The sequence below is a fragment of the Amaranthus tricolor genome, chromosome 5 (assembly GCF_026212465.1).
Source record: "Amaranthus tricolor cultivar Red isolate AtriRed21 chromosome 5, ASM2621246v1, whole genome shotgun sequence".
NCBI classification, from domain to species: Eukaryota; Viridiplantae; Streptophyta; class Magnoliopsida; order Caryophyllales; family Amaranthaceae; genus Amaranthus; species Amaranthus tricolor.
Genome location: NC_080051.1, coordinates 31,872,727 through 31,885,769, shown reverse-complemented (window position 1 = coordinate 31,885,769; position 13,043 = coordinate 31,872,727). Strand labels below are relative to the sequence as shown.

At 33.0% G+C, this 13,043-nt stretch overlaps 2 protein-coding genes across 2 annotated transcripts; both read right to left on the bottom strand.

The window, feature by feature from the left end:
* Positions 1 to 815: 815 nt before the first annotated feature.
* LOC130812853 (non-specific lipid-transfer protein-like) lies at positions 816 to 2,028 on the bottom strand. The gene is made up of 2 exons (XM_057678471.1): positions 1,676 to 2,028; positions 816 to 1,013 (listed from the first exon to the last, which is right to left on the bottom strand). The coding sequence occupies exons 1-2, from the start codon at positions 2,026 to 2,028 to the stop codon at positions 1,004 to 1,006; spliced, it is 363 nt and encodes a 120-aa protein (XP_057534454.1). The 3' UTR covers positions 816 to 1,003.
* A 9,335-nt stretch (positions 2,029 to 11,363) lies between these two features.
* Positions 11,364 to 12,481, bottom strand: LOC130813899 (non-specific lipid-transfer protein 1-like). The gene is made up of 2 exons (XM_057679807.1): positions 12,049 to 12,481; positions 11,364 to 11,574 (listed from the first exon to the last, which is right to left on the bottom strand). Exons 1-2 carry the CDS (start codon positions 12,393 to 12,395, stop codon positions 11,565 to 11,567), a joined length of 357 nt encoding a protein of 118 aa, XP_057535790.1. The 5' UTR covers positions 12,396 to 12,481; the 3' UTR covers positions 11,364 to 11,564.
* Positions 12,482 to 13,043: the final 562 nt, after the last annotated feature.

Here is a 13,043-nt window from a genome sequence, read left to right as displayed (position 1 = left end):
TAAATAGACAAACTTAAGACATTTCAAAAGGTTGCTTAACTTGTTTGTTTAAGCCTTAGTTTTAAAATTTTAATTAACGACTTGTTTATTTTGTATTCACAATGAAAAATAAAAAAAAATATTAAATGAATTAAGTTCTAGTTGTACATATTGATTTGACTAACTCGTTTAGTTAAACGAGTGAGTTTGTTTCCGGTTGACAATTTTGGCATTAATCTAATCCATTTAATAAACTCATGTCGGGTCGACCCATTTACTTACTTGGATCAATAGTCTCAACCCAAATTCTCTCATTTCGATTTAGATTTAGGTCGGGTTAGATGTCCTGGACAGTGGCTATGCACAGTAACTAACAGTGGATAGTGGCTAACTTAGTTGTAATGTCATATATCGTTGGTAGATAATAGTGGCTCACTGTTTCCATCTCTTAAACTGTCCATTACTGTGGTTGGGAGACTGAGATTTGTCTTCTGAGTTTGCAGTTGAAATTGGAGAATGATTAACTTTTCCAAAGTCACAGCCCATAGGCATTGTTTTAAACTGCTTGATGTTCATTGGACCATTTTAGATTTCACCATGGAAGAACATTGAATGTTAATAGGAGTAACTGACAAGTTTGTGTATCATTTGAAGTTCCAAATATTTCTTTTGTTTCTATATTTTTAAAATCATCTTCCAATTGATCTAGAATTTAAGATCAAATTATTTATCAATTTATATTGTATTTTTTGTATTGTTTTTCGCCCTAGAAGTATTTATTGCCTTAATTTTGAACCGAGTACACAACTAATGGAATTGAGAAAACTCGTAGAAAATAACGTTCAAATTCGTGTGAAGATGATAGATTGATAATAATAGTTGAACATAAGAGCAGGACTTAGGATACAGATGTATATGGATTCATATAAAGAAAAAGAAACACATTAAGTGTCCTGACGACGATTTTTATTGTCTTTGCTACTGCCTCAATGACATGTCTATTCTTGGAGATATCCTCATCAAGCTAGTTCACCCTGCATCATCAGACAATTAGTAGAAAGAATAAAGTTAGATACTGGATAGATCCACATATTTTTAGTTCTTTGATTTCAATTTCGATGATATTATATCAAAATAACTCATTATATCATTTGCATTTCTAGTTTGTATGAAATTACAGATTAACTTCTTTGTTAATAGTAAGATTGTGCATATCCAACCCAGGAGGAGCTTAAGTCGGAAAGATTTGATGGCATTTGCGGCCCGTTTGGTAGGTGGTAATAAATAGTGGTAATGGGAATGAAAAACTAGTGAATTTTGGTTGAAAAATGCTTGGCTACCTTGATGGACATGCTTGTCTAACTTTAATCATCTCATTTTTCTTCATATAATTCATTCCAGTGCATTACTATTGGGAGAGGTGGTATTAGGTGGTAATGCAAATTTGTAAACAAAAAAACTTTTTTGTGATCAAAGTTTTATTATTATGGGAATGATATGGATCTTTTGATAAAATTTTACACTATAATACATTTTCATTACCACTATTTAGTACCACCAAACGGGCCGTTGAGGTAATGGGATGTTATATAAGCTCTTTACTTTATGAAAAAAAAGGTAATGTAGCAAAGCGATATAATGGATTCAATAACATCACAGGATGTATTACAAGGATTAATATACTGCTTAAACAAACCTGGAGCAATCAGTTTTGGGGCTAATAGCGTAAGGAATTCTAACACCACATTTGCCAGGGAGTCCAGCTGCCTTAGCATAGTCCATTTTCTTCATTGAATTTGCAGCTGATTTTAGACAGGTACAGGCAGTCTTCCTGTCAGCTGGTGTCGAAGCCAAATTGTTTAAGGTCTTTATACCGTTACAGCAAGCAGCTGTTGGTGCCCCCCCGGGGCTAGTCAAGTAAGACAGACATTGTGCCAGATTTTTGGTCACCAACCCACAGTTCATTGCTGCCTCACCATGCGGCGCAAGCACAACCATGCACATGAAAACTGCGCAAGCGAATTTGAGAAGAGCTGATGAGTTGGCCATTGTTGGTTAAAGTTTCAGGTCAGGTCGAGAAAGGAATAGCTTAAGAAATATGAAGTATTTTGTAGGATGTTTTTAGGACAACTGATGGTTTAAGAGGTTCCTAGAGGGCTCTTTATATAGTGGATTTATGGAGTATTGGGAAGTGAACCTTAGCTTCTTGATTTTACTAAGGGTATGGGCGTTGGTTTGGTAGAGTAATTGATTGTTGAAATAATTTGAGTTTTCATACTTTTATAGGTATTTTAGTATTGTTACATGTTGTTTCTTGCAGGAAATTAATGGAAGGGAAACAATAGCCCATACACATTTTTGCCGGTGGATCATTCTTAGAGCAAGATCCAATGCCATAGCCAAATGCCCTACTTGGTAATTGAGCGAGGTTCTCGGAGACTTCTATTTTGTTTAGCGTAATGCATGACTTTTGGCTTTCAATTTGGATTATGTAAAAATAAGTCAATAGGACCATTCATAAAAATTTTCAAAATCTATTGAATTATATTATTATTACAAGGTGTTAAAATTTGTATTTTTGGCATATCGCACTGTTTTGGCTATATTTTTCTATTCATATGATTGTATCATCTCTATTATCATATTTGTTAATGAAATTGCACTTTTTTGCAGTGCATTGTGATTCAACTCTTATAAGTCAAATGGTTTGTTTGGTTGTTGCCTTTTCGGTACTAATGGTGGTAATAACTTAAAAGATTAATTTATAATGTAAAATATTATTAACTTTGTACTTTGTTCATTTCATTATACTTACTATTTTTTTTTTATTGTATATTGAATAAAATAGAACGAAGTATTTAACAATACCTATGTCAAAATGAATTTTGAATCCCAAGACATTTGAATATTGAACACTTTAAATACTTAATTGTTTTAATCAACTCATGAAAATTTTGTTAACTTTTTTGATAGAGACGCATCAACACAATTTTCATTTTGTAATTTTTAACAGAGTTATTATTTTATAGGAAAATATAAGGTGCAATGGTACACTATTCTAGCTTTATATACCTTATAGTTAATACTCTTTTATGAATGTGTATTATAATATGGCAAAATTATAAGAAACTACCTAATTTATACCCCTTTTTTTAAAAACTACCTTATGTAAAAGTTTTTGCAAAAACATCCTTATATAATACAAATCTTTGCAAAACACTACCTTTTAACGGATTTTGTTTGTTGACCGTTAATTTTGGCCTTTGACCATCGACTCTTAAACTTCCTTCTTCTTCATCTCATTTTCGCGTTCCTTTAATTCTGAAGCTTTCTTTCACGCGATTTCCTCAAACCTGTAACTCCTAAATTCGCTCCCATCCTCCTCTTAACTTCATCTCATTGAAAGTTCTAACCTATACTGGTATGTACTACTACTCTTTTATGGTTTTCTACTTCATTGTTGTATTTTAGGCATAATTTAAAATTTATTTCGTTTTAGAAATTTGATTCCTTTTGCTGCGTTTTTTCTTTTGAATTTGTTGTTTTTTTATCTTGGAATTTGTAAATTGATTGTTGTTATGTCTGAATAATGTATTAAAATTAGCTAAATCAATAGGCAAGATGAAGAAATTGAAAATCTGGAAAAAAGCAAGTAAGTCGAAAAAAAAGGATTCTAAGTTGGCAACTGAGGTGGGTAATATTAGGGTAGATGAGGTGGAGATTGAAAGATTTGATGTGTCACATAAGGTTGTGGATGAGTTGGAAAGAGCAAATGTAGATGTTGATGTAAAGGGACCACCAATCACAGATTCGGGTTATAAAAAATCTTTAAGTGCTAACCCTAGATCTAAAATAGATAACTCAGCTGCTATTTCCACCCTAAACCTTACAGCAAATGAGAGAGCCCACATAGAGCAGCAAGTTCCTGATTTTGATGATAGTACTAATGATGATTATAGTTGTGGTGATGAGGATGAATATGAGGATGATTCTGATTTGTTTGCAGAAAATGTAGTTTACAGTCTTGATGATGTGTTTATAGGTGATGATGAAATTAGATTGGTAGTAGATAAGGAGATTGATGAAGAAAACAATAGAGACATATACTATAATGATGAAGAACTGGAGTCTGATGATGATGATTTGGGTGCATTGAATGATGATGAGGAAGGTATAAGCAGCTATCCTACATTCAATCTTGAGGTTGATTTCAAAGGTAAGATCAATTTATCTTTAGGCCTTAAGTTTCCTTCGACATATGTGTTTAGAAAAGCACTAAGGTACCATGCTATTGAATGTGGTTACAATTATTATTGCATGCATAATGGTAGAAGTAGAATCAGTGTGTATTGCTACAATAGATGCGATTGTAGTAAATCGAAAGTAAGAATTATGAACTGTGTTTTTGGGAAGGAGAAGAAGTGTTATTTTAAGGTTCATGTTGTGAAGTTGAAAGATGAGGAGACACTTCAAATAAGGAGTTATTTTCCCAAGCACACTTACGGTCAGCTACATCAAAATAATAAAGTCTCTGCTTTGTATTTAGCTGAGAAATACATAGAGGATTGGAGGGAAAATCCAACTTGGGAATTAAAGGCATTTGAGAAACGGGTTAATAGAGAGTTAGGTTGTGAAGTGAAGTATTCTAAGTGTTATATGCCCAAAAGAATTGCAATGAAAATGATATTTGGTGATGCTAGTGAAGAGTATAGCAGGGTGTGGGATTATGCGGAAGCAAAGGAGGTTTAATCCAAGAAGCACTGCAATCGTTAAATACATTGGAATAGACACACCCCCACCTTTTTTCCAAAGGATGTATATATGCTTGCCAGCATGTAAGGAGGGTTTTGTTGCTGGTTGTAGGCCTATTATAGGTGTTGATGGGGCACATTTGAAGGGACAATTCCCTGGGGTTTTTTTGACTGCTGTAGGTAAAGATGACATCTTCCCCGTTGCATGGGCTGTGGTTGAAACAGAAAATGTAGAAACTTGGACTTGATTTTTTAATCTCCTCGTAGAAGACCTTAGGTCAGTTACTGCATCGAGTAGTTGGGTACAAGCAGGAGGTGAAGCTTTCACCTTCATGAGCGATAGGAAAAAGGTATGAATGTAATTACTTGTTAACACATATCTTGTTTTAATTGTAACTAATGCTATAACCTAATACTAATTTGTGGATAATGTAGGGTTTGGTTGAAGCTTTCATCTCAGTGATTCCTGAAGCTGAAATTGTTGTGTGTATGTTGTGTTAAGTGCAGCAAGCAAGCATGCAATCAACAAATGATACGCACTGATTCAAGGATCAACAAATTAATGTATTGTGTTAAGTGCAGTATATGAATTGTGTTAAGTGCAGCAAATTGTTGTATGTAAGCAAATGAACCATCTGATTGTTGTATGCTGGGTTAAGTGCATTGTTGTATGTTGTTAGCTGGGTTAAGTTCATTGCTGTATGCTGTATGGGTTAAGTTCAAATGAACCAAGCAGTATGTACATTGCTGTATGCAACAGTATGTAAATTGTTGCATGTTCAAGTTCATTGAATCTGTTTTCCATACACAAGCAAGCATTGAATGAGTATTGAGTCAATGCAGCAATACTGATGATACACATTGAATCAGTGCACTTTATTTAAGACTGATGATACTGATGATACTGATTAGTGCTGTAGCATTACATACACATTGAATCAGTGCTGAAAATCAGTGCTGCGAATCAGTTTTGAAACACATGAAGTATGTTAAAGTAGATTAGTGCAAGCATAACATACACATTGAGTGAGTGCTCAAAATCAATGCTATGAATCAGTTTTGAAACACATTAAGTTGGCTACTGAAGTTGATTAGTGCTGAAAATCAGTTTCGAATCAGTTTTGAGTATGCTGAAGTTGATTAGTGCAGCAAGCATTACATACACATTGAATTAGTGCTCAAAATCAGAGCTTCAAATCAGTTTTGAATCAGTTTTTGAGTATGCTGAAGTTGATTAGTAATGCAGTATTACATACACATTGAATATGTGCTGAAAATCAGTGTTGCAAATTAGTTCATTAAAACACATTGAGTATACTGAAGTTGATTAGTGCAGCAAGCATTACATACACATTGAATGAGTGATGAAAACCAGTGCTGCAAATCAGTTCATCAAAACACATTGAGTATACTAAAGTTGATTAGTGCAGCAAGCATTACATACACATTGAATGAGTGATGAAAATCAGTGCTGCAAATCAGTTTTGAGTATGCTGAAGTTGATTAGTGCTGCAGCATTACATACAAATTGAATCAGTGCTGAAATTCAGTTTTGAAACACATTGAAATGGCTACTAAAGTTGATTAGTGCAAGTAGTGTGCATACTGATGTTATTGCAAACATCAAGCAAACAGCAAACAACAATACCAAAAAAGAATTCAAATAGACAAAATAAAAGCACATTTCATTCATCATAATCATGTTACAAAAGAAATCATCCTTCCATCGCATACCGAAATCACTAATACAAATTCTTAAATAGGTCATAAACTTCATTTACTAGCCTTGATTAAAACAACCAACACAACAAAAAACAAAAGAAAAACCCTAATACAAAGCTTGTAATCTGATTTCCATGCTTCCTCTCATTCATCCATTTCTTCTTAATCCTTTTAATTTCTGAAATTGCTTGTTCCTTTTCATGTTCCAAGCAATAAACCCTTGATGTCAAAGTCTTGATTTCGGTTGCTAATTGTCGCTTGTCCTCCACAAGTTTGTTAGTCACTTCTCTTTGCCAAACAGTCATTTAAGGTTCATCAATCCATTTAAACTTTTTGCATCTCCAATTTGTATCAGGATCATAAAAAACGCAAGTCTTAAACCTTCTTCCAGGATTTTCCTTGGTCCATGAAACCCTTCTTGCAAAGGGAACTCCACACCCACATTTTTCAGGTATCGAATTTCCGGTTGAAGAAGAAGACATTACTAGTTAATTGTGTGATGATTGCTGGAAAAAATTGGGTTTTTTGAATGAATTAGGGATTGGAAATCAAGGAGAAAGAGGAATAAGAAAGGGCAACTGCGAAATGGGTATCGCGTGAAAGAAAGCTTCAGAAACAAAGGAATGCAAAAATGATATGAAGAAGAAGGAAGTTTAAGAGTCACGTGACTGTCACGTGATGGTCAAAGGCCAAAATTAACGGTCAACAAACGAAATCCGTTAAAAAGTAGTGTTTTGCAATGATTTGTATTATATAAGGTAGTTTTTTGTAAAAACTTTTACATAAGGTAGTTTTTTAAAAAATGGGGTATATATTAGGTAGTTTCTTATAACTTTGCCTTATAATATATATCATTCTTTTTGTTTAAGTAATAAGGTTTAGAACTTAGAGGTGTATGGTGACTTTCGTTTTTTTAACTACACTAGTTGTAGGGCCGCGTGCGTAGTCCCCCAAGTTACACCGTCCAATTTTAAGATGTTATTAATATACTCCTATTAACAATATTTCGAATGAAAATATTATAATGCCAACATGTTGCAAAGGTGTGAAAGATGCAATAGTTGAAGATGTATAAATAGTAGTAAGGTTAGACATGAAAACATATTGAAAACTTTATATATACAGCCATAAAACTTAGCTATGTAGTTCAATAAACCAACCAATTCAAATATGAAGGTAAATGCTCTATTACAATTGTAAATTAGTTGCTTGTTCAAAGAAAAAGTATTGAATTATACTTTTGAACAACAAACGTAGTCATCTTTTGAAGTGAACGTTGATGGCTCTTTAAAACAACTTGGAACAATTTGCTAGAAATGCATGTTGGTCATCGAGTGATTAACGATTCAAATAATCAATTTGAATAATTAATCTCTAATTGATAATTTAAATTTAATAAAAATAACTTATTTATAATTAACAATTCAAGTAATCGAGATGATATTTCATGCAATAATTTATCAAAATTCTTTAACATGGCAGTGTTTCAATGTTTATGATATATAATTAGATCTTTTAAATCAAACAACGAATAATAAAGTGTCCAAATTACTCACTATTCACCAAATAAACTACGTCATTTCAAATTAAGGAATCATCACACTTATTTAAACTCTTACTTTTTTATTTGAGCTTATATCGAGTCATATAAGTAACTCAATAATCTTCTGATCTTTTCCCAACTTATATGGACAATTCACATAGCACAAAGGTTAGTCCAAACTATACAATAGTCATTTCGGATTAAGGAATTCTCACACTTATTCAAACTCTTACTTTTTTATTTGAGCTTATATCAACTAATACAAGTAATTCAATAATCTTGTTTGAGCTTACTAGAAAACGATTTTATAATGGATAAAATAGTCCAACTAAATTAACTAAAATATTTACATCGTACTTAAAATACTCGATTTTAGTTGATTAATGTTTAACACGTCATTTTGGATGTGAAAACTAGCACTTTGAAGTTTGAATAAAACACCCATTAAAGTTGTTTTGCATAAACTGGTCTTATAATGAGACAATCTCAGATAAGAGTTGTTTGAAACGAAACAAACACAGTGAAACTATTTTAAATAGAAGTATAATCTAGAATATCAAAAGCCAACGCTGTGCATTAATAAGTTTGCAAATTTTAACATACTACCTTTGTCCCATAGAAATTGCCTTTGATAGTGCGACAAGGTTTACCTGAAAGTATCACTATCAGGGCCAAATTTGATAGGAGGACCAGTTACTTGTAACCAATGAAGTGTTTCTTGTCATATAAGTCTTCCTTTCGTACAAACAAAGATGCAACACTCAAATTGCTTCTGATTAGTTGTATATGTGCACAACCAAGCTGAAAATCCAAAATTTGGCTCACAGATTGTAACGGGAACAAAGTACAAAACAAAGAAAAAGATGAATATAACATAATCTCGGAATTCCCATTTGTATATGTTCATAATAGACAACACTTACATTGTCAAAAAAAAAAAAAAACACCAGACATGATGCAACACTCAAACACTTGCAACTCCATCCAAAACTACACAATCATCATGCTCACTTGTATGATCATGATATCAACATTAGCAGGTGCAAGCCATCAGTGACATAGTAACACAAATTGAATGACTTTACTCCATATCCTACCTATATTTGCCTATGATGAAGCCCACTCATCTTGCTTCGAAACACAAAAGCAGGAGTAAATTTGATGAACATGCAGTTACTTATTTTTCCAACTAAATGATTCAATCATAGTTGTTTGCAACATAGACTAAAATTGTTTCCACCAGCCTTATCTTTCATTTCATTAATGCATCTCCAAAATAAAGGCAAGATAAAGAGAGTTATACTATACATTTTCAAGCCTGCAGTGACACACAATGAGTAATCGTTATCTAACTAAACAATCTGTTGAATGTACTTTTATTATATTAATTATTCGAGACCATCAATACAAGATTTCATTACTCCAATGTCGACTTCCACCTAACGTGGTTTGGAGGGTCAGATGTACGCAAACTTAGTCCTTACTCTCCTTAGCCTTAAAAATGATAATATAGAAGTTGTTTATGAGTTAAATCAACCCAAAATATCAAAATTAAAGAAGAAAAAGGACTTTTTACTGCAATTGAGAACATAATTGTCAAAATAAGAAAAATGAAAATCAGTAAACCTTATGTAAAGGCCAAAATTTGGAAGAAACATACCCAATTGACTCCAAATGGTGTAGAAATTAGCTTGAGTTAAAATCAACCAACGTATCAAAATTAGAGGAGAAAAAGGACTTCATAAGAAAAATTAAAATCAATAAACATGAGAAATTAGGGTAAAACCAAAAACCCTAAATTAGGTTAAATCAATAAACAAAACATTATGCACAGAAATCAGCTACATAATCATTAATAAAACAAACGTGGATAGTAATTAAACAATAACCACGTTAGGATGTTTGCTATAAAGTCTAACTGATTTACAACTATACACATGAATTACAAATGGGGAAAAAGGGACACTGGAAGAGTCATCGGAAAGACATTATAAATTCGAATCAAACTTACACTGGTAAAAATACTAATAACAAAATTTTCAATAATTTTGAGATATAAACAGTATTGAACAGTAGTAGGTGCATCCAAAGTTTTTATTGGTTTTAAGGGTGAATATGGATTGGAGTTGGATGAAATCATAAAGGTGTCAATGATACAAATATGTTAACTCTCTTTTAGAGTTTGCTTTTAATAATAAAGAAGTTGATACTAAACTAAGATGACCTTTGTTAAAATGCAACTTGATGCTATTTCATTATAGAGGGTACAATGAAAATTCATTTGTTAGGTTGGGGTATAGTTAGAGATTACAATCCTTGGTTTCATCATGGAGAGTGTGTAGATGGGCATGTTATTAATAATGAAGAAAGTGAGTCCCAGCCATACACTAGTGAGGATGATTTGAATAACACATGAGGATGAGAAACTCCCTCATAATGTTGAGGAGTTTGAAGATGGTGGTAATAAAAAGCCCAATAAATTTGATCATTTGATGCAAGATTTAAAAGCAGATTTATACTTAAAGTTCTCTGTTTTATTATTGAAATATGTGGAGTGGACATGTATTTTTTATCTATTATACCCAGCTAATAAACATAATGTTTTCCTAACAAACTTTTAAATATGATGAAGCATAATTATTGTTGTTATATAACTATTACATACTGTAAGAACGTCCCTTCATAGATAAGCTATAAAGTTCATTAAAAACATCTACTGTATTTAATTGCACAACTTGTTCAACTATGGAGGTTGGAAGGAAAACTAGTGGATGATTTTTTTTGTTTACCCTTTATAACAAGGTTTAATTTTCACTATCTACTTGTAGGATTAATTCTTTTTCCTCTTGTTTGTAGGAATTTTCTAGTCTTTCTGAATCTAAAAAAGTTTTGAGCGGCTTTTGTAATGATGTAAACAAAATTTTTGGAAACCCCTTTTTCTTTGATAATGTCTGGATAGTTTAGGCCTTAATTGCACAGAAAAACTTGATCATTTACATACTTTGATGCATTTCCAATGTAAGTTTTTTCATCCTTAATTTACATGATAGTGCATAGCCAAGTGATAACAAAAACGGAGTTGGCTGGATTTATGTCTATATTGGATGCACTTAGGATTATAAGTCTTTAGTATAGTAGATTGTCAAATTATGCACAATTCTTATTTATTTAAAGTTACGTATGGTGTTTGTCATCAAGGTCAATCGAAAACATGATCTTTACAAGAGTAAGTTTGCGTAAATCAAGCCACCAAATCTCACCGTGGTACAAAGTAAATAAAAGTCACTTAATTGCAAAGAGGTAATCAGAGTAATAGTGCCTACACTTGATATAAAAGATTAGGAATTCATTAACCAACACATACGTAGTAGAAAAAGAGAAACTAGTTTATATCGATCAAATTATACTAGTGACAAAGATACATATATATCAAGTACAGAGGACTCTAGCTAAAGGAGTCTCATCTATACTTTGTTTTATTATATGATACACACAATAAAATATAAATATATACGGTAATAGTTTAGCAGAGTTTTAAGTTTCTATCTGAAATACTGGAATTTTGACATCTAGTTCACCCTGCAAAATTTAAACATCCAAGAAAGTTAGATTACCAACATAAAGATAGCATAGAAATTTTCATAAAATATGAAAGCTCGTATGTAGTTTCGTCAATAAATCAACTCAACCAAAAGTTAGCTGATGGTTGAGATTTCGAAATATGATAAATTTTCTAACATGCCCCCTCACACCCTCACACAAAATCCCTTCAGGCTAGAAGTGTGGATGCGTACAACACGGGTCCTCCTCGTATCTGGCCCTAAATTTTCCACTTTAAATAAGAGTTGGTTGAGATTTGAACCCATGACCTCTTGTCAAGTTGGCTCTGATACCACGTTAAGAAATCAACCAAACCAAACCAAAAGCTTAAGATGATGGTTGAGACGTCAAGATTTGTTATATATTCTAACAAATTTAGATATATATCTATGTCCAACATGAAAATCCATTCATGAAAGAAAAAGAAAAGGATTTTAAAGGAAAGAAACATACTTTGAGCAGTCAACAGAAGTGCTAATAGGGTAAGGAATGTGAACACCACATTTACCAGGGAGTCCACTTGCTGCAGACAAATTAATACCCTTTACTGAAGAAGCTGCAGATTTCAAACAGCTGCAAGCAGCTTTCCTATCTGCTGGTGTTGAAGCCATGCTGTTTAAGGACCTAATCCCACCGCAGCAAGCCGGGGATGGGCTCCCACCACCCGTAAGAGCCGACATACACGGTGCCAGGCTGCTCGTAACCTGACCACATGTTACACCAGCCTCCACATTTGGTGTAATTACCAGCATGCACAACAACATTACTCCACCTAACTTGAAAACAAATGAGCTACCCATTTTACTAGTGCTTTTGAAATTGTATGGATTGTAATTTATTCTTTTCAGATGCTATTTTTGGCACTTGATGGTTTAACAATTCCTAAGTGGGTTCTATTTATAGGATTATATAAATTATTATGTGTTAGTTAGTTGTTATTAGTGTAGATAATTGAATGCTGAAAATGTCTGCTCAAGTGACTGTTTTGAGGTGAGTCATCTTGTTGGTACAAAGGTTTTTTGGGCCTCTTAAAAGCTAGGTATTATTATTGGGACACTTGTATATTGGAAGTTGGGGTTAGAGTTTAGACGTACATTTGAGATGTGCTTAAGCCATAATTTCGTGATCAAATTAATGGGTGGCACCTTTGGATGGTTTCATAACGCTATCATCCGATGTATCATGAAATCTTCTTGATATCTCATTTATCGTAAAGGGGTGTGTTTATGTACACCTAAGTGATTAAGCTAGGGAGTAAGGCGGTTAGTGGTACCCTAAACTAAGAAACATTAAAGTGAAAGGTTTGAGAATCCTGAGTTAGCCTATTATTTAGAATTTTTATATATCGGCAAACAACTTTTATCATCATCATTATCCTACTCAGTGTATCCCGCTCATAGAAAATTATGGACAGGGTCTGGGGAGGGAAGGACGGCGGCAACTCATAC